Below are 23,091 nucleotides of genomic sequence, written 5' to 3'. Positions count from 1 at the left end.
CAGCCATTGAGTGTACGCAATGCTGCTCTTCTCTGCGCACTGTTAGGCAGTGTAGACCACCGGTCAGCTACATGCGGAGTACAGCGGCAGGCGACCGCAGAACACTATAAAGGACATACACACCCGCATACAAATGTACACTAAGCAGTGTGGGGCAATCGTAAGGGGCTGTGGAAAGAGAATGGAGTGCACTAAATGAAAGATATTATATACTAAAACTTAGTAATATATGATATACATTACATAAATAGATAATGAGAAACACTACATAATGAATAGATAGAAAGATAGGTAGATATGAAAGACAATGTATACATTACATAAACAAATAGCTAAATATAAAAGACACTACAGTATATGCCATAAATAGATAGATATATAAATAAATATGAAAGGCATTATATACAGTACATCACATATATAGATAATGAAAAGCACCATATGGTGGAGATAGAAACAGTAGATATATAAGGTACTATATTCTATAGATAGATAAATAAATAGATATGAAAGGCACTATATACATTTCAAAAATTGATCGATAATGAAAAGTACTATATGACAGATGTTCTGTAAAAGGAGCTATATACCACAGAAAATGGAAAGGCACTGTGTACATTAGATAAATAGATATTAAAAAGTAATATATGATAGATAGATATGAAAGGCACTATATACTATAGATAGATCAATAGGAATGAAAGGAAATATATACACCCCACAAACAGATAGATATGAAAGGTGCTATATGATTCAAATAGATAGATAGATAGATAGATAGATAGATAGATAGATAGATAGATAGATAGATAGATAGATAGATAGATAGATAGATAGATCAACAGATATGCAAGGCACTATGTACATTAATTATAAAATTAAAAGCACTATACAATAGTTTGATTGATAGACATTAAAAGGCACTATATATTTATGGAAGGTAATGTATATAGTGCATTTCATATTTATCTATTTATACTATATAGTGCCTTTTTTAATCTATCAATCTATCTTTCTGCCTTTATAAACAGTCACATCATTTTGAAGAGCCATTTTGCTTGCAGTGCCACCTGGTGGCGTAATGTGAAGCACTGACCAAATGATTTCTCTTCTTCTGTTTTTGATAGAGTTAGCTGGGCCTGCAGGCAGAGTGAGGGTAATGTGCTCTCCTTCATGTTTTTGGTTTCCAGGACATTGTATTATATACAGTATATACCAGTAACGGCGCACTGCACGATAACATGCAGTGAATACACTTGACTTAACCATTCATAGTTTTCATCCTCTTTCTCTGTACGTTTAGCATTCGTTTGCTCAGAGGTTGATGCACTTGCTGTTTCCTGAGCAGCTCTTCTTTTCTCCACCGTAGTGGTTCGCTTCTTCTCTTCTTTCGTCTGCATCTTTTTGCGTTAAAACTGATTAAGTCAGTGTTTGTGTTGCAATTACTTAGTAATTAGTTTTCCATAATTTTTCTTCAATCTGCCTCAAGAATTATTCAAGATATGGAGAGGTAGGGGAAGTGACTGCGAAGGTGGTAGGGATGAGAGATGAGAGATCTATCTATCTATCTATCTATCTATCTATCTATCTATCTATCTATCTATCTATCTATCTATCTATCTATCTATCTATCTATCTATCTATCTATCTATCTATCTATCTATCTATCTATCTATCTATCTATTGTATAGTGCCTTTCACATCTCTATCTCATCTACCATATACAGTCATTTCTCCTCTTCTCCCATATCTGTCTTCTCAGTCCTTTGTCATTCCCTCACCAGCACAATCTTTCTCTTGCAGGGCCCCATCGACTGGCTCAGCTTGACTCTGTCTTTCGGTTGTCTTACCTCCGCCTTCACATTGTTCAGAACACTAATGATGCCCGATGACAGATTTGAGGAGTTGTTCTCTAACAGCTGTGCTGGGGTCCCTGAATGCGCTGGTCACATCGTTTTCTTTGCCGCCTTCTCCTTCTTGTCGGCAGAGTGGCAGGGGATTTTTTTTCCTTCCCAGCATGCTGCTTCCCCCAGGCAGAAGTAATTACCTTGGATTCCTTTCCACCCGTACCTTGAGTGAGTCGGTGTAGTTGGTGTCGGTGCACTCCTGGGGATAGGGAGGCCCGGCACACATCTGGAGGCCTGCAATACAGCAGTTTATTACCAATAATATGTGAGTCCAGTGTGAGGGAGTGCAGGGCTCCACTCCATGTAGCCTCCCAGCCACATCACAAGGAGCTGGCTGAGTGGAGGGCATCATACTGGGGTTCACCCTTCTGTTGACCCCCATGTCCTCTCAATTGCTGCCTGGGAGTCACAGATACTGATACAGCCATGTCAAGGGTCACAGAGTGCAAATCTACGTGAGGTGACTGACTAAGCAGACATCTGCAGAAGATGCTGCTTACTGAAGGTCCGGACTTGCAGCTGACAGTGAGGGGGCATAGAAGTCCACTTGAAACAGCCATCCATAGTGAGGGACTGGGAAGGGCAGAGAGCCAGTAGAGATGCTGAAGGGGCAGTTGGCAAGAGAGAGTCCTGGAGTGCACTGGGAATCACTGGTTACACTTTATACCTTCTGGTTAATCTTGGGGATAATTGGCTGTGCTGGGTGGCAAACAGACTCACATGAAGGTCAAATTGTGAGCTGATGTTATCTTCATTTGTGTTCACTAGAGTTTGATCCTGCAGGACTTACTGTGACCATTGCTTTATTTTTCTTCTCTTCCAGTTGTCATTGGTATGAGTGCTGCTAGAGCTCAGTCGGAGATTAAGATGGTGGCCGAGACGGATGTGACACTGCCATGTAGCCACCAGCTGTGGCATATGGGCACAAAAGATCTGGACATCGAGTGGCTGCTTCAAAGAGCTGACCAGGGTCAGAAAGTGGTGAGTCGCTTCATTTGCTTCGCTCTTGGATTGCTCAACTGAAATGAGCCGATACACATTGACAAATGGGGGCCACACGTTATTATGGGGGGCTGCAGTAATATTATTATCTGCCTGATAATCAGTCTATCTACAGTGCATCCGGAAAGTATTCACAGCGCATCACTTTTTCCACATTTTGTTATGTTACAGCCTTATTCCAAAATGAATTAAATTCATTTTTTTCCTCAGAATTCTACACACAACACCCCATAATAACAACGTGAAAAAAGTTTACTTGAGATTTTTGCAAATTTATTAAAAATAAAAAAATTGAGAAAGCACATGTACATAAGTATTCACAGCCTTTGCCATGAAGCTCGAAATTGAGCTCAGGTGCATCCTGTTTCCCCTGATCATCCTTGAGATGTTTCTGCAGCTTCATTGGAGTCCACCTGTGGTAAATTCAGTTGACTGGACATGATTAGGAAAGGGACACACCTGCCTATATAAGGTCCCACAGTTGATAGTTCATGTCAGAGCACAAACCAAGCATGAAGTCTAAGGAATTGTCTGTAGACCTCCGAGACAGGATTGTCTCGAGGCACAAATCTGGGGAAGGTTACAGAAAAATTTCTGCTGCTTTGAAGGTCCCAATGAGCACAGTGGCCTCCATCATCTGTACGTGGAAGAAGTTCGAACCCACCAGGACTCTTCCTAGAGCTGGCCGGCCATCTAAACTGAGCGATTGGGGGAGAAGGGCCTTAGTCAGGGAGGTGACCAAGAACCTGATGGGCACTCTGTCAGAGCTCCAGAGGTCCTCTGTGGAGAGAGGAGAACCTTCCAGAAGGACAACCATCTCTGCAGCAATCCACCAATCAGGCCTGTATGGTAGAGTGGCCAGACGGAAGCCACTCCTTTTGTAAAAGGCACATGGCAGCCCGCCTGGTGTTTGCCAAAAGGCACCTGAAGGACTCTCAGACCATGAGAAAGAAAATTCTCTGGTCTGATGAGACAAAGATTGAACTCTTTGGTGTGAATGCCAGGCGTCACGTTTGGAGGAAACCAGGCACCGCTCATCAGCAGGCCAATACCATCCCTACAGTGAAGCATGGTGGTGGCAGCATCATGCTGTGGAGATGTTTTTCAGTGGCAGGAACTGGGAGACTAGTCAGGATAAAGGGAAAGATGACTGCAGCAATGTACAGAGACATCCTGGATGAAAACCTGCTCCAGAGCGCTCTTGACCTCAGACTGGGGCGATGGTTCATCTTTCAGCAGGACAACGACCCTAAGCACACAGCCAAGATATCAAAGGAGTGGCTTCAGGACAACTCTGTGAATGTCCTTGAGTGGCCCAGCCAGAGCCCAGACTTGAATCCGATTGAACATCTCTGGAGAGATCTTAAAATGGCTGAGCACCGACGCTTCCCATCCAACCTGATGGAGCTTGAGAGGTGCTGCAAAGAGGAATGGGCGAAACTGGCCAAGGATAGGTGTGCCAAGCTTGTGGCATCAAATTCAACAAGACTTGAGGTTGTAATTGCTGCCAAAGGAGCATCGACAAAGTATTGAGCAAAGGCTGTGAATACTTATGTACATGGGATTTCTCAGTTTTTTTATTTTTAATAAATTTGCAAAAACCTCAAGTAAAGTTTTTTCACGTTGTCATTATGGGGTGTTGTGTGTAGAATTCTGAGGGAAAAAATGAATTTAATCCATTTTGGAATAAGGCTGGATGCAGTGTATATATGGTATGTAGTGCCCTTTCTATCAATCTATTATGTTGTGCCCTTCATATCTATCTATCTATCTATCTATCTATCTATCTATCTATCTATCTATCTATCTATCTATCTATCTATCTATCTATCTATCTATCCATCTATCCATCTATCCATCTATCTATCTATCTATCTCTTTTTCTGCTGGGTGCCTCTATAAGGAGACTGTGGAGGATTGTGGGTTCGCTTCCCAGTTCCTCCCTGTGTGGATAGCACTTTGAGTACCGAGAAAAGCACTATATAAATGTAATGAATTATTATTATTATTATTATAATCAGTCACATCCCATTGAAGAGTCCGTATGCTTACAGTGCCACCTGGTGGCCCAACGTGAAGCACTGCATACATGTCTTCTCCTTCTGCCTTTGATTGTGTTAGCTGGGCCTGCAGGGACAGTGTGGATGATGGGCTCTCCTTCGTGTTTTTGGTTTCCAGGTCATCTCGTACTCCAGCGGTCAAGTCTACGACAGCCTCATCAGCACACAGGCTGGGCGTGTCTCTTTCGCTGCTGACTTCTTGAAAGGTGATGCATCTCTGAAGATCGCCGCCCTGCAACTTGGAGACTCTGGTCACTACACCTGCAAAGTGAAAAATGGAGGCCAGTATTCGTGGAACTCCATCAACCTGCTGGTCCTGGGTAGGTGTGCATGTTTGGGGGGGGGGGGGCATGATGAGCAGTAATAAACAGGGTGGATAGCCCAGCTGCCCATTTGCCCCATTTCATCAGTAGCCTGCCCAGCTGATTAGCTGTCTTGCAGTGGCCTACTCGGTGGCAGCAGTGTATTAATTATCTGTCCCCAATCTGCCTCCGCTGCGTTTCCAGCAATAGCTCGTTGACGCTAATTGGGCTCACTTGTAATCAACACTTGAAGGAAATTAAACACTTCAGCTCTCCTTACAGCTCCCCCTCATCGTCCACCTACTGACCTGATTGAGAGGTAGTATGTAACAGAAGTGATTCTCCTAGTGACAGATGACCGGACCAGATTGTTCCCTGTCCACCGGTGATGGGGCATGTTACTCTTTGGGGCTCCCGTGTCAAATTTCTCTTCTTTTTTTGATCTAATATTTCTGCAGTAAAGCCATCCAAGCCAAAATGTTGGCACGAAGGGAAATTTCTGGAAGGGAGTGAACTGAAGCTGGGATGCAAGTCTACTGATGGCACCGAGCCGATTGTGTACAAGTGGGAGAGAATCCCAAAGAATGAGAGGAGCCGTGGATACCTGCCACCACAGTCACGCATCGGTAAGGCCATGTCACTCGTGTGAGCTTCATTGTAGGACATGTGACAAGTGCACTGATGTTCACAGACGGGATTCACTGTTTATGGCACACAAACACACCTGCAATGTGGACATCGTCACCTTATGCTTCTGTTATAAAACTAACACTGTTCCCCACTCCAGCATTAGTACTTTACAGGAACAGACACAGACCTGTGAAGTCATGCTGACATTTTACAGTTTTTTGTAACCAATGTGCTCCTTTCACTTCCTGTAGAACCGGTGTGATGTCACTTTTACGCTATTACATCATCACAGGCTCCGCCCCAGACATACACACCTGTAAAATTTGGATGGTACAACATTATTTGCAGGCCCCGCCCCCTATGCACAGACCCATTGAACCGATGTGATGTCACTTTGGTCCTCTGACACTATTATATTGTCACAGACCCTGCCCCACATACCAACTTGTACAACTGATGTGTTACACCACAAGTTTGCCTTACATGTCCCCCCTCTTTCACTTGCTTGCCCCATACATATGCACTTGCTGAACTGAGGTGATATCTTTTTTTGGATGCTATTACATAATACAGGTTACTAGGATCACCACACCATGGAAAAAGAGCTGCAGAGCTGATGTGATGTCGTATTGATGCTATTACATCATCACAGGCTCTGCCCCAGATATACATGCCTGCCAGAGTGATACCATGTCATTTGGATGCGACCGCATCATTGCAGGCCACGCCCCCTTTGCACAGACCCATAGAACTGGGTGTGATGTCACTTTGACACTACTACATCATCACAAGCTCCGCCCCAGACATACACACCTGTAAGATTTGGATGGTACAGAAGCATTGCAAGTCCCGCCCCCTATGCACAGACCCATAGCACTGATGTGATGTCACTCTGATGCTATTACATCATCACAGGCTCCACCCCAGACATACACACCTGTAAGATTTGGATGGTGCAGCATCATTGTAGGCCCCGCCCCCTATGCACAGACCAATAGGCCTGTTGTGATGTCACTCGAGTACTTTGGCACTCTAAAATTGTTGCAGACCCAACTCCTACATACCTGCCAGTGCAATTAATGTGTTATATCACAAGGTTATATTATTGTTTGCCCCATCCATGTGAATTGAATTGAGGTGAGATCTTTTGGATGTCATCACATTTAACAGATCAATCTGACTTTTCCCTCCCCACCATGGACACAGAACTGCAGTACTGATCTGATGCACAGTGTCTTTAACACTTATATTACCACAGGCTCTATCACCATCACTTCACAGGACTGCCCTCCACCCCTCAATACCCCAAAATTTACATTTAGAGTCACAATGTCATTTGATATTACTGCTAGCTGCGGTAGCCATCTACGATGGGTTAAACTCCAAGTCATCAACATAGACTTCAGCATTACAGTTTGCAGTGTAGCATCTATTGGAAGGTACAAGAAAGTAAAGAGAACACCTAATCATCCCCGTCTTACAACAAGTCAATGAAGCTCCAGGGATATCCAGTTAGGAAGCTTAAGATATTGTGAATCAACTTTACCTGCTTTGGTACAAATGAAAGTGACAGCAGGTGTACTGTAATGCATGTAATAATAAAATGCATTGCAATTGTCATTCCAACAGATGGCACATCACAAGTATTTTTAGTAGTAAAATGCATAAATACAAATGCTTGTGACACACCATCTGTTGAAACGACAAATGTAATGCAAATTTCTTGTGATGCACCATCTATTGGAATGAAAAATGTAATGCATATTTCCTGTGATGTGCCATTGTTAAAATGACACATGTAATGCAAATTTCTTGTTATGCGCTATCTGTTGGAATGAAAAATGTAATACATATTTCTTGTGATGCACCATCTGTGGGAATGGAAAATTCAATGCATTTTATTACTACAAATGTTTGTGATGTGCCATCTGTTGAAATGACAAACGTAATGCAAGTTTCTTGGGATGCACCACCTGTTAGAATGACAAATGTAATGCATATTTCTCTGTTATATGACTTCTGCAATGGGATTTGTAAAAGCAGCATTTCTGTTTGTGTTGTGCCATCTGTTGGAATGATAAGAGACATAGCAGCCGGACAGACACACAGATACACAAACAAACTTTTATCAAGGTGGATTTCATCACCGTGCTCCTATAACTTCCTGCAGAACTGATGTGATGTCACTTTGAGGCTATGACATCATCACTGGCTCCACCCTAAACATACACGCCTGTGATATTCAGATGGCAGGCCCTGCCCCCTATGCATAGACTCACAGAGCTGATGTGATGTCACTTTGGCACTTTGACACTTTTATGTTATCAGAGACCCTGCCTCGCATACTGACCTGTTCGATTGGTGTGCCCTGTTAGGATATCGTAATTTACGCAACTGTCACCCCTCACCCAGCTCCCCCTGCCCGGTTTGCACTGATATGATGCTTTCTGGATGCTTTGTCACATTTCAGATCCCGCCTCCCCCCTTTCACTTGTGACTCTATTACATTATCGCAGGCTCCGCCCCCAGACCAACCCACCTGAAGGAGATCTAATATCAGTTCATTTGGAGGCTACTGCACAGGTCACCCCCAAGTTCACAGACCTGTACAACTGAAGTGATGACACTATGGCACAGCCCACCCTAAAATATAACCCCCCTCCCCCCAAAAAAAATGTCCTTATACATGACCACACAGGGCCCATTTGAATGCCACACACATATAGCACCTGTGGATGCAGAGCCAATCCATGTGGCCCCATAGGTGGCTGTCACCCAAAGGGGCGCAGTTTATGAAAATTAAAGGGTGTGGGCACTGGGCACTGAGGAAGACCCTCCATAACATTCTGACCATCCATTTTCAACCCTGGTGAGCAGAGTCTCTGGGATGCTGGAGCCTATCCTAGTAAGCACTAAGCACAAGGTGCCAGTCCATCGCAGGGTTAACACACACACACACCCACACACCCACCCACACACCCACCCACACATAGGGCCAATTTTACAACATCAAGTCACTTAACCTGCATGTCCTTGGAGAACCAGAAGGAAACCAATGCGGACACAGGGAGAACACGTAAACTCCACACCAGGGACCTCCCTGGACATGGACCCCAGTCTGCTGTTTCTGAGGCAGCAGTGCTTCCACTGCACCCCTCTGACCCTCACCAGTAAAACCAGTTTCAGACAGTGAGATGAGATGAGACATTATTCCATGACGTACCCCATGTTCACCCCCTGCATGTTATTTTGCATTATAACAGCACACACCGCCTCCCGCACACCTTCTCACCTGTGGAACTGATGCAATTTCACTTTGACACCTTAACGTCATAACAGGTTGAGTCCCTGTGAGCAGACCTGCTGCAGTGTCACCTTCTTGCACCCCTGTATACACACACTTGTAGAAATGACTTCATGCCATTGTACATTATAATCCCACACAATGCCACATTTTTCCAAGTCATTTGTGACATCACTTAGGCGCCATGGCATCATTGTGGCACACACACACACACATATATCCTAGATGTAATGTCACCTAACATTGTCACATCATCCCCTCATTCTTTCACAGTGTGTTGCGTTAGTCATTTGGAGATGACGTCACTTTAATTTTATAATTTCCAGCCCTGTCCCCCCACCACCTTGTCCGTCACCCTGTGGCACTGGGATTGCCTCCTTTTACTGACTGAAGGGGAGTCTCGCTCTTCCCCCTCCAAAATTCCCTGACCTGAAGGCTGTTGTGACTAAGACTGGATTATTTTTATCATCTCGCTGCCCCCCACCCAAGTATGCCATGTCTGTTCTGCTCCACTTGCACGGCGTCTCTGTCGTTACTCGGTCCCTTCAGTGCCACTTTACATGATGTCACCGGGATGCATCGCTGCACGCTGACGCTCCAGATTTGTTTTTTCCAGACTTGAGTAATCCAGAAATTGTGATTCTGAGGAATCTGACCCAGGAGAGCGCGGGGCTGTACCAGTGCACGGCCAGCAACGAGGCGGGCGAGGAGAGCTGCGTCATCCCAGTCTCCATCCACTGTGAGTGCCAGGCTCAGCTCGGGCTTTTGTTCTTCCTTTCTTTTGTTCACTTCCTATCTTCATCCTGTGCAGTGCAGCTCTTCAACTTGGTGCCAGTGCCACCTAGTCAGCCAATGAATAGTGAACTTGATTACAAAGTGTGTGTGTTTCATGGCACAATTTTTGTTAGGAATGCCATGGGAGTTAATGCATATTTTTTGTGATGCATCATCTGTTGGAATGACAAATGTAATGCATGCATTTGATGCATTACAATGGCCCTGCAATGACACAGTTGTCCGGTTTAAGCTGGCATGTTGTTGAAAGTCCAGTGGGTCACATGCTTTAAGGAGAACACCAGGTGGTACTGGAAGGGGCATATACAGAGCACGTTTAGGGCATGAGCTGGGAGGGTCCTCTGTATCTCTCTTCTTCATTTAAAGTCAGTCTTACCTACTGAAGCTCAGCTTTTGCCTTCCTCTTTGAGCACTTCTGAGATGGGTGGGCAACTATCAGAAGGAGGGGGTGCTGGTCAATGGCCGATGAAACTGTACTGTTTCTTAGCTGGAATTAAGGGAAGTCAAAGTTCAAAGCAGGCTGATTGCAGGAGGCACAGGTCACCAGCAGGACTCCAATGGCATGTAGTGACCCACACGCGATGTGTCTGCTGAGGAATTCACTCAGGATGCCACCCCCCTTTCAAGACGTAGGAAGCCACAGTGGGTTGCTAACTGGGGGTCTTTCAACAGCCTTGTTTATACAGCTGCACTATAGGTGACTGACCTTCTTCAGGCCAGTGGCTTCTTAAGTAGCAGCAGGACCCCTCGATTGACTCTACTGAGGACCATGTCCTTTTGTCTGCTACTCATCCTCACCATGAAGGCAACAGTGGGATGCAAATCTGGGTCTTTGGATTCCAGTGCAGCCTAAAGGAGCTGCTTTGTACCCCCAAATACCCAGGTGTGCCCCCCACAGGTGCTGTTACAGTGAGAACAAGCAGCTGAGGGAGACTTCCTGAACAGAAGTTACGAAGGGATCACCCAGAGTGAATTCCTCAGCAGAAATTAATGAAGCCAAAGGCTGTGGCTCATTCAAGATGCTCTACAAGGCTGCATGGTCCGGGCGTGGGGGGGCTTAACTGGAATTAAGGGAACATCTGACTCTTCATCTGTACTCGTTGGAGTAGCCGACTCAAAGTTCAGGGCGGGCAGATCTCAGAAGCCGTTCTTCTTCTCTGTCTTCTTAGATGTTCGAGGAGTGGGCGTCATTGTTGGAGCTGTTGTTGGGGTGGGATTTGGAGTCTTCCTGATGGTCCTCATCATCTGGCTCATCGTCCGCAAGAAAGAAAAAAAGAAGTATGAAGAGGAGGACATTCCTAATGAAATAAGGTATGTCAAGGGGGCCGAGCCAGTGTGACCCCCTAACCGGGTCCTCCCAGCCAACAGAATACCCCCAGATACCTCGCTAGTTGTCATCAGAGGAAGATGGCCAAATTGGCGTCCTAAAAGGACATGCAGGTGTGGTGCAGAAGTCAGAGCTGGGAAGAACTGGCGTCCCATCCGGGGTTTGTTCTGGTGCTGCTGGTGTTCTATCGAACTGAAGGATGGAATGGAGAAGGAAAAACAGAGCGTCTGAGGGGGTGCTAAAAGTGTGTACAGCAGGGGTCCTGGGGGGCCGCAATGGCTGCAGGTTTTTGTTCCAACAAAATTGCTTAATAAGAAGCACTTACTGCTCAAGTGACACTTCTGTTGTCTCGCGCGTTAAGATTTTGAACCCTTATGGCTTATTTTAGTCTTAAACAGTTGTATTCTTGGTTTTTAATTGCTCCTAATTAACAATAACATGCAAATGTCAAACGAGACCAGCATTTCTCCATTTAGCTTGTTTCCATTTTCACCCGTGTGTACAAGGTGTGATCAGAAAGTACGATGAGTGTTGATGGCCTTTAATGAGCTCTTGGGCGCGGCCACCAGCAGTGTGTCTGTCATAGAGAGAGTGTCGTCCTGTCGAGGGGTTTACTGACCTCAGCAGTGTCATTCATGGCAGATTGGGAGAGCATGGGGGTGGGGGGGTCATGAGGTCACTAGAAAGGGGTGTAGGGACCTAATCAGTGACTTTGTTAAATGGTGCAACTCAAACCACCTACTATTGAACACCAGCAAAACCAAAGAGTTGGTGGTGGATTTTAGGAGGTCCAGGCCGCTCATAGACCCCGTGATCATCAGAGGTGACTGTGTGCAGATGGTGCAGACCTATAAATATCTGGGAGTGCAGCTGGATGATAAATTAGACTGGACTGCCAATACTGATGCGCTGTGCAAGAAAGGACAGAGCCGACTATACTTCCTTAGAAGGCTGGAGTCCTTCAACATCTGCAATAAGATGCTGCAGATGTTCTAACAGACGGTAGTGGCGAGCGCCCTCTTCTACGCGGTGGTGTGCTGGGGAGGCAGCATAAAGAAGAAGGACGCCTCACGCCTGGACAAACTGGTGAGGAAGGCAGGCTCTATTGTTGGCATGGAGCTGGACGGTTTGACATCTGTGTCAGAGCAAAGGGCGCTCAGCAGGCTCCTATCAATTATGGAGAATCCACTGCATCCACTAAACAGGATCATCTCCAGACAGAAGAGCAGCTTCAGCGACAGACTGCTGTCACTGTCCTGCTCCACTGACAGATTGAGGAGATCATTCCTCCCCCAAACTATGCGACTCTTCAATTCCATCCGGGGGGGTAAACGTTAACATTTAACATTATACAAAGTTATTGTCTGTTTTTCACCTGCATTATTATCATTCTTTAATTTAATATTATTTATTGTATCATTATGCTGCTGCTGGAAATTGTGAATTTCCCATTGGGATTAATAAAGTGTCTATCTATCTATCTATCTATCTATCTATCTATCTATCTATCTATCTATCTATCTATCTATCTATCTATCTATCTATCTAAAAGGATGAAGGTCCAAGTCTTTAGAGTCCTGGTGCTTCCTGTCTTTCTACATGGTTGAGAGACATGGACGCTATCCAGTGACCAGAGACAAAGACTGGACTCCTTCATGTGTGTCTCTCCGGAGAATCCTTGGGTACCGTTGGTATGACTTTGTGTTGCTCATGGAGTCCCTAATGAGGCACATTACCTTCATTATGAGGGAGCGTCAGTTACGGCACTACGGCCATGTGGCGCGCTTCCCCGAGGGTGACCCAGCTCGTAAGATCCTCATTGTTGGGGACCCGAGTGGCTGGATCAGGCCAAGGGGTCGCCCACGTAACACCTGGCTGTGGCAGATAGAGGGTCATTTCCGGAGGGTGGGACTGGACCGCGTGTCTGCTTGGGGGGTTGTCAACTGGGATCCCGAGTTGTTTCGTCGTGTAGTGGGTGCAGTAACATGCTGTACCAGTGCTTGCTCCCCAACTTGACTTGACTTGAATGTTGATGCAGAGCACCATCTAAGAGCAACGCAAAACAATTCAATGAAGGTGCTGACATGTCCATCCTAGAGCCGACTTTGTGACTTGATACTGTCAATCGCTTGTGAGCCCCTGTTGAGTTCAAGTGTGTTTTTCAAGTTTGTCGTTAATAATGGATATCGAGCAACGCATTACCATGAAATTCTGTTTCAAATTGCAAAAAGCTCAAGAAACCCATCAGATGTTAAGATCGGTTTATGGTGACACTGCCTCGACAATTAAGACTGCTTACAAGTGGTTTGATCGATTTCGTAATGGATCTGACTCGGTTGAAGACAAGAAAAGATCAGGATGTCCTTCAACGTCAATTATCGAGGAAAAGGTGGAAACAGTTTCATTCTTCATCATGACAACGCTCCTTGGCACACATCCCTTCTAGTACGACAATTTCTGTCAAATAAAAACATTACGCTGTGTCCGCATCCACCTTATCCACCGGATCTGCGACTTCTGGATGTTCCCTAAATTGAAAATGACCATGAAAGGCAAAGGATTTTAATCTATTGAGGACAATTTGGCAGCCATGACAGCCCAGCTAAAGACCCTCTGAAAGGAAACTTCCAGAACTGCTTTACACAGAGTGCCAGGAGCATTGAGATAAGGGCATTCGGAGTGGAGGAGAGTGTTTTGAGGGTGACTAGTAGTTGTAAATCTTTTACTGCAATAAACATTCACCGTACTTTTTGATCACACCTCGTATTTATCATGCACTATTGGGTTTAATTAAATACTTGGAAGGAAAGTGAAGAGAAAAAAGTGAAGGACTGAGAATTACTCCTCCATTTTAGCCTTCAAATCATTAAGATGGTATCCTTAGAAAGGGGAAGAAAATCGCGGATATGAGAATGACCTGACATATAAGCCCTAACAAAATGAAATTATTGGCAAGAAGTGCTTTCTAATTAAGCAACCGGGTTGGAACAAAAACCTGCAGCCAATGCAGCCCTCCAGGACTGGGATTGAGGACCCCTGGTGTACAGTATGTGTGTGTGAATGGGAATGAATAGAAGTAAGTTACGTTCAGGAAGTGGGGGGTCTGTGCACTGCAGACTTAAATACATCTGTATATATAAAAGTCAATGCATGTGTGAGTGTATGTTTGTATGTTCTAGCTCACGTCTGAATGGCTGGTCCGATTTCCGTGACACTTGGTCCACATGTTCCTCATTGGTCGACTAAAAATACTGTAGGGTGAAATCAACCCTAACCCACCCCCTTCTGGGTAGGGTGGGGAGTTATCTAGCAGTCTTGTATGCATGTTATCATCCAGTTGACACTCGGAACGACCACCAGAGGGCGAACTGGAGGTGACTGCCAGCATTCTTTATGTTTGAGCTCCACCGCACCCTCGTTGCTTTTGAAATTAAATAGATTTGGCCAACTATTTTTGGGACTCAATTCTGTCTTTGTGACTCGAACAGCCATATATATATGTATCATATATAAACGTCTACGTGTGGAAGTGTGTGTGTCAGTCTGGCCCGGAAGTGAGAGGTAGAGTCGGGGTAAAGGCTCTAGCTCCGAGGATACACAAGCGAGGCCCACACACCAGCAAAAGGAAACCTCAGAAGAAAGACAGTCGCATAGCTGCTAATGCACAAGCGATGTGAGCATGTCGGCAACATGAATCCTCCTAGCAGAGAGATGCCCAGAATAGTTCTAACGATTTCAATACTTTCTAAGATCCCGTGCTTTTAACAGTACAGGCTTACACAGTTAGTGTGTGTGTGTATATATATATATATATATATATATTCACAGCATTCAAAGTCTGTGTCACAATCTGATTGTATGGGTGGTTACCTACCAGGTAACGCTTGTGGTTGGTCAGCAAGTCAGCTAACATCCGCCACGGTGCCCTCCTTCAGTTGCGAGAAGCAGATCATAGAATGGTTGAAATAGTTTACTGTCAAATAATGCAAAAAGTACGTGACACGTGTTTCGCCCTCATTCTGGGCTCATCAGGCTTACACACTCACTGCACCACCCATACAATCAGATTGTGACACAGACTATGAATGCAATGAATGTAATTACCCCGATCTACATGCTGTCAAATAAACGAACCACACGCCGTGGCACAGCGTTAGGGGCTTTGCCTCTAGCGCTGACGTCCGAGGTTCGATTCCCGTAAGGGAGTGCAATGAGTGTGTACGCCTGATCTTCTTCTCGCAACTGAAGGAGGGCACCGTGGCAGATGTTAGCCGACTTGCTGACCAACCACAAGCGTTACCTGGTAGGTAACCACCCATACAATCAGATTGTGACACAGACTACGAATGCAATATATATATATATATATATATATATATATATATATATATATATATGGTGGTCCAGACCTAATTATGCAATTGTCATTACGCTATAACTTAAGTTTATTACATAGATTATTCACAGCACCTGTCCTGCACATAGAGATTTCACTTAAAATTCTTTTTGTTGCCGATAGATGGCAGCACCTGCCCTGCATTCCAAAATGGCGGGGAGACGGTTGTCGGTTGAACAGTTGCATAATTAGATCTGGACCACGCTGTATGTATATATATATATATATGTATATAGAATGGTTGAAATAGTTTACTGTCAAATAAATGCAAAGAGTACACGACACGTGTTTCTCCCTCATTCTGGGCTCATCAGGTGTACACACTCCACTGCACTCCCTCTCGGGAATCGAACCTCGGACGTCAGCGTCAGAGGCGATGCCCCTAACGTTGCGCCACGGCGTGTGGTTCGTTTATTTGACAGCATGTAGATCGGGGTAATTACATTCACGGCATTCGTAGTCTGTGTCACAATCTGATTGTATGGGTGGTTACCTACCAGGTAACGCTTGTGGTTGGCCAGCAATCTGCTAACATCCGCCACGGTGCCCTCAGTTTGTGAGGAGCAGATCATAGAATGGTTGAAATAGTTTACTGTCAAATAAATGCAAAGAGTACACGACACGTGTTTCGCCCTCATTCTGGGCTCATCAGGTGTACACACTCCACTGCACTCCACTATATATACACATACTAACTGTGTAAACCCGTACTGTTAAAAGCACGGGATCCTAGAAAGTATTGAAATCGTCACAACTACTACTAGGCCCTACTATATATATAAAAGCCAAATACCCCTCAGTCACTCATCACGAAATCTCCTGAACCATGAGGACTTGGGACTTGAAATTTGCAACGTAGGTTACCCTTGGCCCATAGGTGCTTGCTAACAAACGCTCCAACCGCGTTCTGTTTGTATGTCTGTCCGCTTTTCACGAGAGAATTACTAAACGGGTTTAGATTTGGTTGTTTTCCATAATTTGCTTGAACTTTCCGGTTGATTTTGCGACTTCTCGCATTGCGTTAAGTACCATAGTTCACTTGCGGTACCGATGTATTATTCAAATCCAAGAGCGTGGCTGTGGGCCGAGAGCGGGGGGGCGTTTATGTCTCGCCATGTGTTGGAGTGCACCTTGCCTCCGCTTAGCTAGCAATACCTGTTTGTTCAACAGACATTATCATCTACAGATTGTTAAGGAATAACGTTTGACATTTTTGAGAGCGAGATCAGAGCTACGTGTGTTTTACAGGGTAGATGCTGATTGGCAGAGATATCACGGCCATGTGCTTTTCTCCCCACCCGGGGAACTCTTTCCCGTCAGAGTTGAACACGATCAGATATGGTGCCAGCATCTATTGTTTTTTAAAGTTTGTCCTGTTTCATTAAATCAATGTATGTGTGTGTGTGTGTGTGTGTGTGTGTGTATGTTCCAGCATCACTTCCGAACCACTGGAGCGATTTTCATGACACTTGGTCCACATGTTCCTCATTGGTCGACTAAAATTAGTGTAGGGTGAAATCAACCCTAACCCACCCCCTTCTGGATAGGGTGGGGGGTTATTTTGCGGTCTTGTATGCATGTTATCATCCAGTTGACACTCGGAACGACCACCAGAGGGCGAACTGGAGGTGACTGCCAGCATTCTTTATGTTTGAGCTCCACTGCCTGCTCGTTGCTTTTGAAATTAAATAGAGTTGTCCGGTTCCTGGATGATAACATACATACAAGACTGCAAGACAAACACATTAGTGAGTCTTCATTGTTTAATTTATTTTTATTTTTATAGTTGTGTTTTTTTATTATATATTTTTCTCAGACAATAAAAAAAACAAAACACTGTTTTCATCCCGGGCAATGGCAGGTATTTCAGCTAGTATTGTATATATAGTGTCAGGGTGTGTGTGTGAGGGGGGTCTGCTCTGGTTTAGTTCCTGCCTTAATCCAGATGCTGTCAGGGTAGGCTCCAGCACCCCGTGACCTTGAATTAGATCAAGTGGCTATTGTGTATGATCCGTGTATATACATGAATATGAAGGTGAACTGGCGTGTTTGCACATAATGTACTGTGTGTGCCAAAGGAAATGTGTGTGTAGAGTAGCGCTTGATTCTTTATGAATGTACGAGTTACCTGAGTGCCATTTGTGAATGTGATGTCAGGTAACACCGGTGGTCTGTATGTCCCACACACAGCATGTGTGCATTTACCATACATGCCTGTTTAATGTTGGTCTAATTGATTCTGATTGGCCGGCTTAGCATTCTAAAATCCGAGCCATAAACAACGTGACCTCCTCTGATTGGCTGATCCCAGCCCCACCCATGTGCTGCAGCCATTTTGTATGGAGCCATGTAAACTCGATGGCGTAGCAGGGTAACCCTTTACTACTGAATGACCAGCTGCTGTTTTGTTCTTTCCCCACACAGGGAGGACGCCGAAGCGCCCAAAGCGAAGCTGATGAAGCCAAACTCTTCGTCCTCCTCCAGGTCAGGGAGCTCACGTTCGGGTGCCTCCTCCACCCAGTCCATGGTGCATAGCAGTGCCCCCCGGAGCGGCCACCGGCCCCGTGTCAGCGCAACGCTGAAGGAGAACGGAGAGTCGCCCACTTACACGGCACAGGGGCTCCCCTCCTACACACAGGTCATCAATAAGGAGCTAGAGATTGAGGCCGAGCCCGACCACAATAAGGTCCATCAGGGTAGCCTCGTGCGGAAGGGGGTCACCCCGGCCCACTCGCGGCCCTTTGAGACCGTCTAGAGTGGCCGTGGCAATGGACTGGGACTGCTGCTGCCAAGCAGACACAAATATTTTGTAATAAAAAGGAATGAAAATGATTGCAACGAAAAGGGAATCCGTGGACGGCGCTTGACCCACTGGACCGTCGGATCTCTGCCTCTGTTTCTTCTCTTTCATTTCCTTTGCCAGCACGCGCCAGCAGGAGAGAGGGGGCATCACCATCACCCGGGTTGCTGTAACTGCCAGACCTGGACAACAAGAAACTACACAGCAGAGCATCTGACACTCACCCTAAACCTTAATGGCATACTGGCACAGGGGACCAAAGGGGGGCTCAAACTGACCTCACAGGAAGACTGGGGTCACGGCCTGCAACGGGGCAGCCCGTCGGCCCAATCTGCCCAAACCTTTGACACCTCAAATACCTGACACTTACTGGAGAGACACTAAGCTCACATTGGACTGAAAAGCAGACCCCTTGGGGTCATGGCCCAAGAGACCAAAGGGACACTGGGACATTGACATTCGGCCCAAAACTTACTCTGCCATTTCCCCCAAAGTGACTTTTGTGTATAAGAAGATGAGACACTGATGTTAGTGCTACCATAAGGATAGGTGCAGGGTCACAGTGTTATGGTCACCTCCCAAGAGATGGTGGGATTCCCTGTAGTAGGGTCAGCACAGGACAGAACCTGAGATTATGCTACGTGGCCGCTGCCACGTGATGGGGTCTCTGCTGGCTCACTAAAGGACAGACACTTATATAAGATCAGAGCAGGACAGCCTGTAGGGTTAGATACTGTAGTTACGAGTGTGTGGTCACCACTGGTGGTCACTGTTGAGTGTAACCAGCACCGGACAGACTCAGAGGTCACCGTTATGTAGACAGGACATGGCAGGACTTTGTGCTCTCAACTGGTGGTCACTGCCGTGTCATCAGCACAGGGCACACAAAGAGTTTATGGTTACGTGGTCAGCACGTGACAGGTCCTTCGTGGGGTAAAAGTGACAAGGACAGTACTGGGCAGACGTGTTCACAGCAGGAGAGACACTGTCGGCCATAGTTAAGACATCAGGGAAGGGGAATCTTTAAGGTCAGTGCAGAGTGGTCTCCCTTTGGAGAGACACAGGCGGTCAGTGTGGTGTGGACAGCACTGGTACACCAAGTGGAGTAAGTCCACGGGTGTCACTCCTGGGTGGTCCCCTACTTGAAGCTGGTGGCACTGCGACTTGGTCACTGCACGGAGTCGACCCCATTTCTGCCACAGCACTCACTCAGTAGCACCCCTCACCCTGCATCCCTGCTGAAACTGCCAGAACGCAAGGCCGCAGGCTGGACGGCGTGTGCTCTGCCATCGTGAGAGTTCACCGCGACCTAAAGGTTTGTTTTTTTTGACTCTCACGTCTTGTGCCCTGAGAGGGAGGCGCATCTCTAAATAAAGTGACTGCCTGGCTCTCGCATGTCTGCTGCTCTCTCCCCAGGAGACAAGCTCATTTATTTTTAGTCTGATGGATGACATGTCAGGGAATATTAGGAGTGACAGACAACGGCGGCCCCTAAAGGAAGGAGCGTGCGTGTGATGTGAAGCAAGGCGAGCACTTGCCTCTGGAGCAGCGATCCAAAGTGGAGGAATGTTACGAGACACTTCAGCCGGCTTCTGCGAGATGGTGGGGCTGGAGAGAAAACTTCAAGCTTTTTGACGCCATCCCCCAGTCAGACTCTGCTGCCACCTTGTGGCAGGAGGACTTGATGGTATGCGGCCGGCCAGCAGTTGACCTTAAATGTTACATTACGTAAAACTCATCCAAGGGAAGGTTAGAAGAGACCACAGGTCTGGCAGCTGGCAAAGGGAACGAGCCACTGTTCTCAGGTACCTCACACCCTGCCCTCCAGGGGGCGCATGCACAGTCGACCCAGAAGGCGTGACGAGAATTCGCGCTGCTGGAGGAGTGTGCCGTCTGCTGTCTCTTGTTCGCTCTCGCTCTCTCATCAACGCCCCCCTTTAAATCCCCCCCCCCCCCAACCGTGGGATTTGCACCATCACCTTCTTTCAGCTTCTCCAGATACAGAAATAAAAACCTTGTAAATATGTCACTTGCAAGAAAATTGTATATTTTTGACAATTCACAGATACTGTTTGATTTGTAATAAAATAAGTATTACTCCACATAAGCACCTGTGTCTATGTGTGTGTGTGTGTGTGTGGACGTAGCAAACTCTCAACTGCAAGACTAAATATATTGCCTTTTCCAGCAAGCACAATCTGAACAACGGAAAAATGATTTTAAAAAAATCCATAACAGATTCACAGTGTTGGGGTGCGTGAGGGGAGCTTCAGCAAACAGGAATGGTAAGAGCTGGCAGTGACCATCTCACATTGACTCATGAGCCAAACCAGCTTCTCTCCCATCGATGGACACACCAGCTGGACCCGATGACAGGAACGTTACATGAAGGATGTTCAAAAAGTTTCCGCACTTTTACATTTTCGTTGGAGACGGTGAAGGCAGGAGGAGTAGTAATTGGGGATTAACAAGTTGGTACAACACTGGGAACATTTGAATGGCAAACGAAGGTGACTATGTGGAAAAGGGATGCCATTCTTTTTGGAAATTCTTAAGAAACCAGTAACGGCTTACTGCTATTAACGATAACGTGCAGTGCATACACTTGACTTGATCATTCCTAGTTTTCATCCTCTTTCTCTGTACGTTTACCATTCGTTTTTATTAATCAGATTCCTAGGACAGCATTTTTTCACTTAAGAAATATAGCAAAAAAAGTTAGGCCTCATATCATTGCAAGATGCTGAGAAATTAGTTCACGCTTTTGTTTTCAGTCGGCTAGATTACTGTAACGCACTCCTCTCAGGACCACCCAAAAAAAAGACATCAATCGATTGCAACGAGTGCAGAATGCAGCTGCTAGAATCTTAACTCGGAAAAGAAAATCCGAGCACACCTCTCTAGTTTTGATGTCACTACACTGGTTACCTGTGCCATTTAGAACTGACTTTAAAATACTGCTTATGGTTTATAAAGCCTTAAATAATCTGCTCCATCCGATATTTCAGAATGTCTGACACCTTACACTCCAAATCATAACCTTAGATCTTCAAATGAGTGTCTGCTTAGAATTCCAAGAGCTAAACTTAAAAGAAGTGGTGAGGCGGATGGCCTCCTGCTGTTATGGAATAGCCTGCCAATAGGAATTCGCCAGGCTGATATGGTGGAGCACTTTTAACAAACTGCTAAAAACACATTACTTTAACATGGCTTTCTCATAGCTTCATTTTAGTTTAATTCTGATGTTCTGTATATTCAATTAATTATCATTATTATTCACGGTGGCTCCAAAATCCGTACTGACCCCTAGTCTCTCAATGTTCTTTGGATCTGTGCCACCACCACCACCACCTAATCAAAGCACTGTGACGTCCTTACATTGATGGATTAAAGGCCAGAAGTCCACGTGACCGTCATCATCAAGTCCTTCCATGAGAACCCTGAATACAATGAGGACTGATTGAGGTCATTTATGTTAGGTAGAATGCCTAGAGGGGGCTGGGTGGTCTCGTGGCCTGGAACCCCTGCAGATTTTATTTTTTTCTCCAGCCATGTGGAGTTTTTTTTGTCCTCCCTGACCATTGGACCTTACTTTTATTTTATGCTAATTAGTGTTCCCTAATTTTAATTCTTATTTGGTCTTTTTTCCTCTTTCTTCATCATGTAAAGCACTTTGAGCTACATTGTTTGTACAAAAATGTGCTATAGAAATAAATGTTGTTGTTGTTTGCTCAGAGGTTGATGCGCTTGCTGCTTCCTGAGCAGCTCTTCTGTTCTCCTCCCTAGCGGCCTGCTTCTTCTCTTCTTTCGTCGACATCTTTTCGTGTTAAAACTGATTAAGTCGTGTTTGTGTTGCAATTACTTAGTACGTTTTCTTTAATTTCTCACTTCAGCTGGCAATTAAATTAAGTCTTCAATCTGCCTCAAGAATTATTTAAGATATGAAGAGGTAGGGGAAGTGACGAAGAAGGTGGTAGGGAATGAGAATGGTGCCCGTATGCATGTGCCACGCAACTGGCCGCTGCGGAAAGTTGATTCTATAATAAAATTAAATAAAAAATAAAAAGAGGAATAACTTTGGATGTCAATCATTACCCCGAAAGCGGATAGCAGAGGTCAAGTAGTATATGCGTACCAAATTTCAGGTCAATAGGTCAAACCGTTTGTGAGCTACAGGTGGTTTAAAACCCTGGACAGACAAACGAACAGCCACGGTATATAGAGTATTATATAAGAAAGAGTTATAAAAAAAAAAAGTATGGAAACTTTTTGAATGTTCCTCTTAAGAGCTCAGTTGGAATGAACTCCAGAACACTAAAACAGCACTTCCCAGCTTAGCACCTAACAAACCTCTGAGCAGCACCAGTGCAGCATCCTTCGAGTGCCCTCTGCTGGCGTGACAGAGCAACGATCTTTTCACGAATAATTGACAGATGTCTGCTGCAGGGGTCTCCAGAATACAGAATATTGGCAAGAAAGCACAACAAAATGACTGACTGAATAAAATGGCTGCATCATGGGGTCTCTGGGTCCACAAGCACACATATCTGGAGTTAATAAGGGCATTG

At 45.4% G+C, this 23,091-nt stretch overlaps 1 protein-coding gene and 1 long non-coding RNA gene across 2 annotated transcripts in view; one reads left to right on the top strand and one right to left on the bottom strand.

Moving 5' to 3' along the window:
• The window catches only part of LOC114658268 (CXADR-like membrane protein), a 176,216-nt gene extending 155,586 nt beyond the window's left edge, over nucleotides 1-20,630 (top strand). The window contains exons 2-7 of the mRNA XM_028810428.2: nucleotides 2,731-2,888; nucleotides 5,088-5,289; nucleotides 5,730-5,897; nucleotides 9,822-9,944; nucleotides 11,170-11,311; nucleotides 18,148-20,630. Of these exons, the coding sequence (XP_028666261.1) occupies nucleotides 2,731-2,888; nucleotides 5,088-5,289; nucleotides 5,730-5,897; nucleotides 9,822-9,944; nucleotides 11,170-11,311; nucleotides 18,148-18,478 (1,124 nt within the window). The 3' untranslated portion in view covers nucleotides 18,479-20,630. The remainder of the gene's footprint in view (nucleotides 1-2,730; nucleotides 2,889-5,087; nucleotides 5,290-5,729; nucleotides 5,898-9,821; nucleotides 9,945-11,169; nucleotides 11,312-18,147) is intronic.
• Nucleotides 1-22,367, bottom strand: part of LOC127529157 (uncharacterized) — a 223,506-nt gene extending 201,139 nt beyond the window's left edge. Inside the window, exon 1 of the long non-coding RNA XR_007935841.1 lies at nucleotides 21,875-22,367. This is a non-coding gene — a long non-coding RNA (uncharacterized LOC127529157). The remainder of the gene's footprint in view (nucleotides 1-21,874) is intronic.
• Nucleotides 22,368-23,091: the final 724 nt, after the last annotated feature.

The sequence above is a fragment of the Erpetoichthys calabaricus genome, chromosome 9 (assembly GCF_900747795.2).
Source record: "Erpetoichthys calabaricus chromosome 9, fErpCal1.3, whole genome shotgun sequence".
NCBI classification, from domain to species: domain Eukaryota; kingdom Metazoa; phylum Chordata; class Cladistia; order Polypteriformes; family Polypteridae; genus Erpetoichthys; species Erpetoichthys calabaricus.
This window is presented reverse-complemented; position numbering and strand designations above follow the sequence as displayed.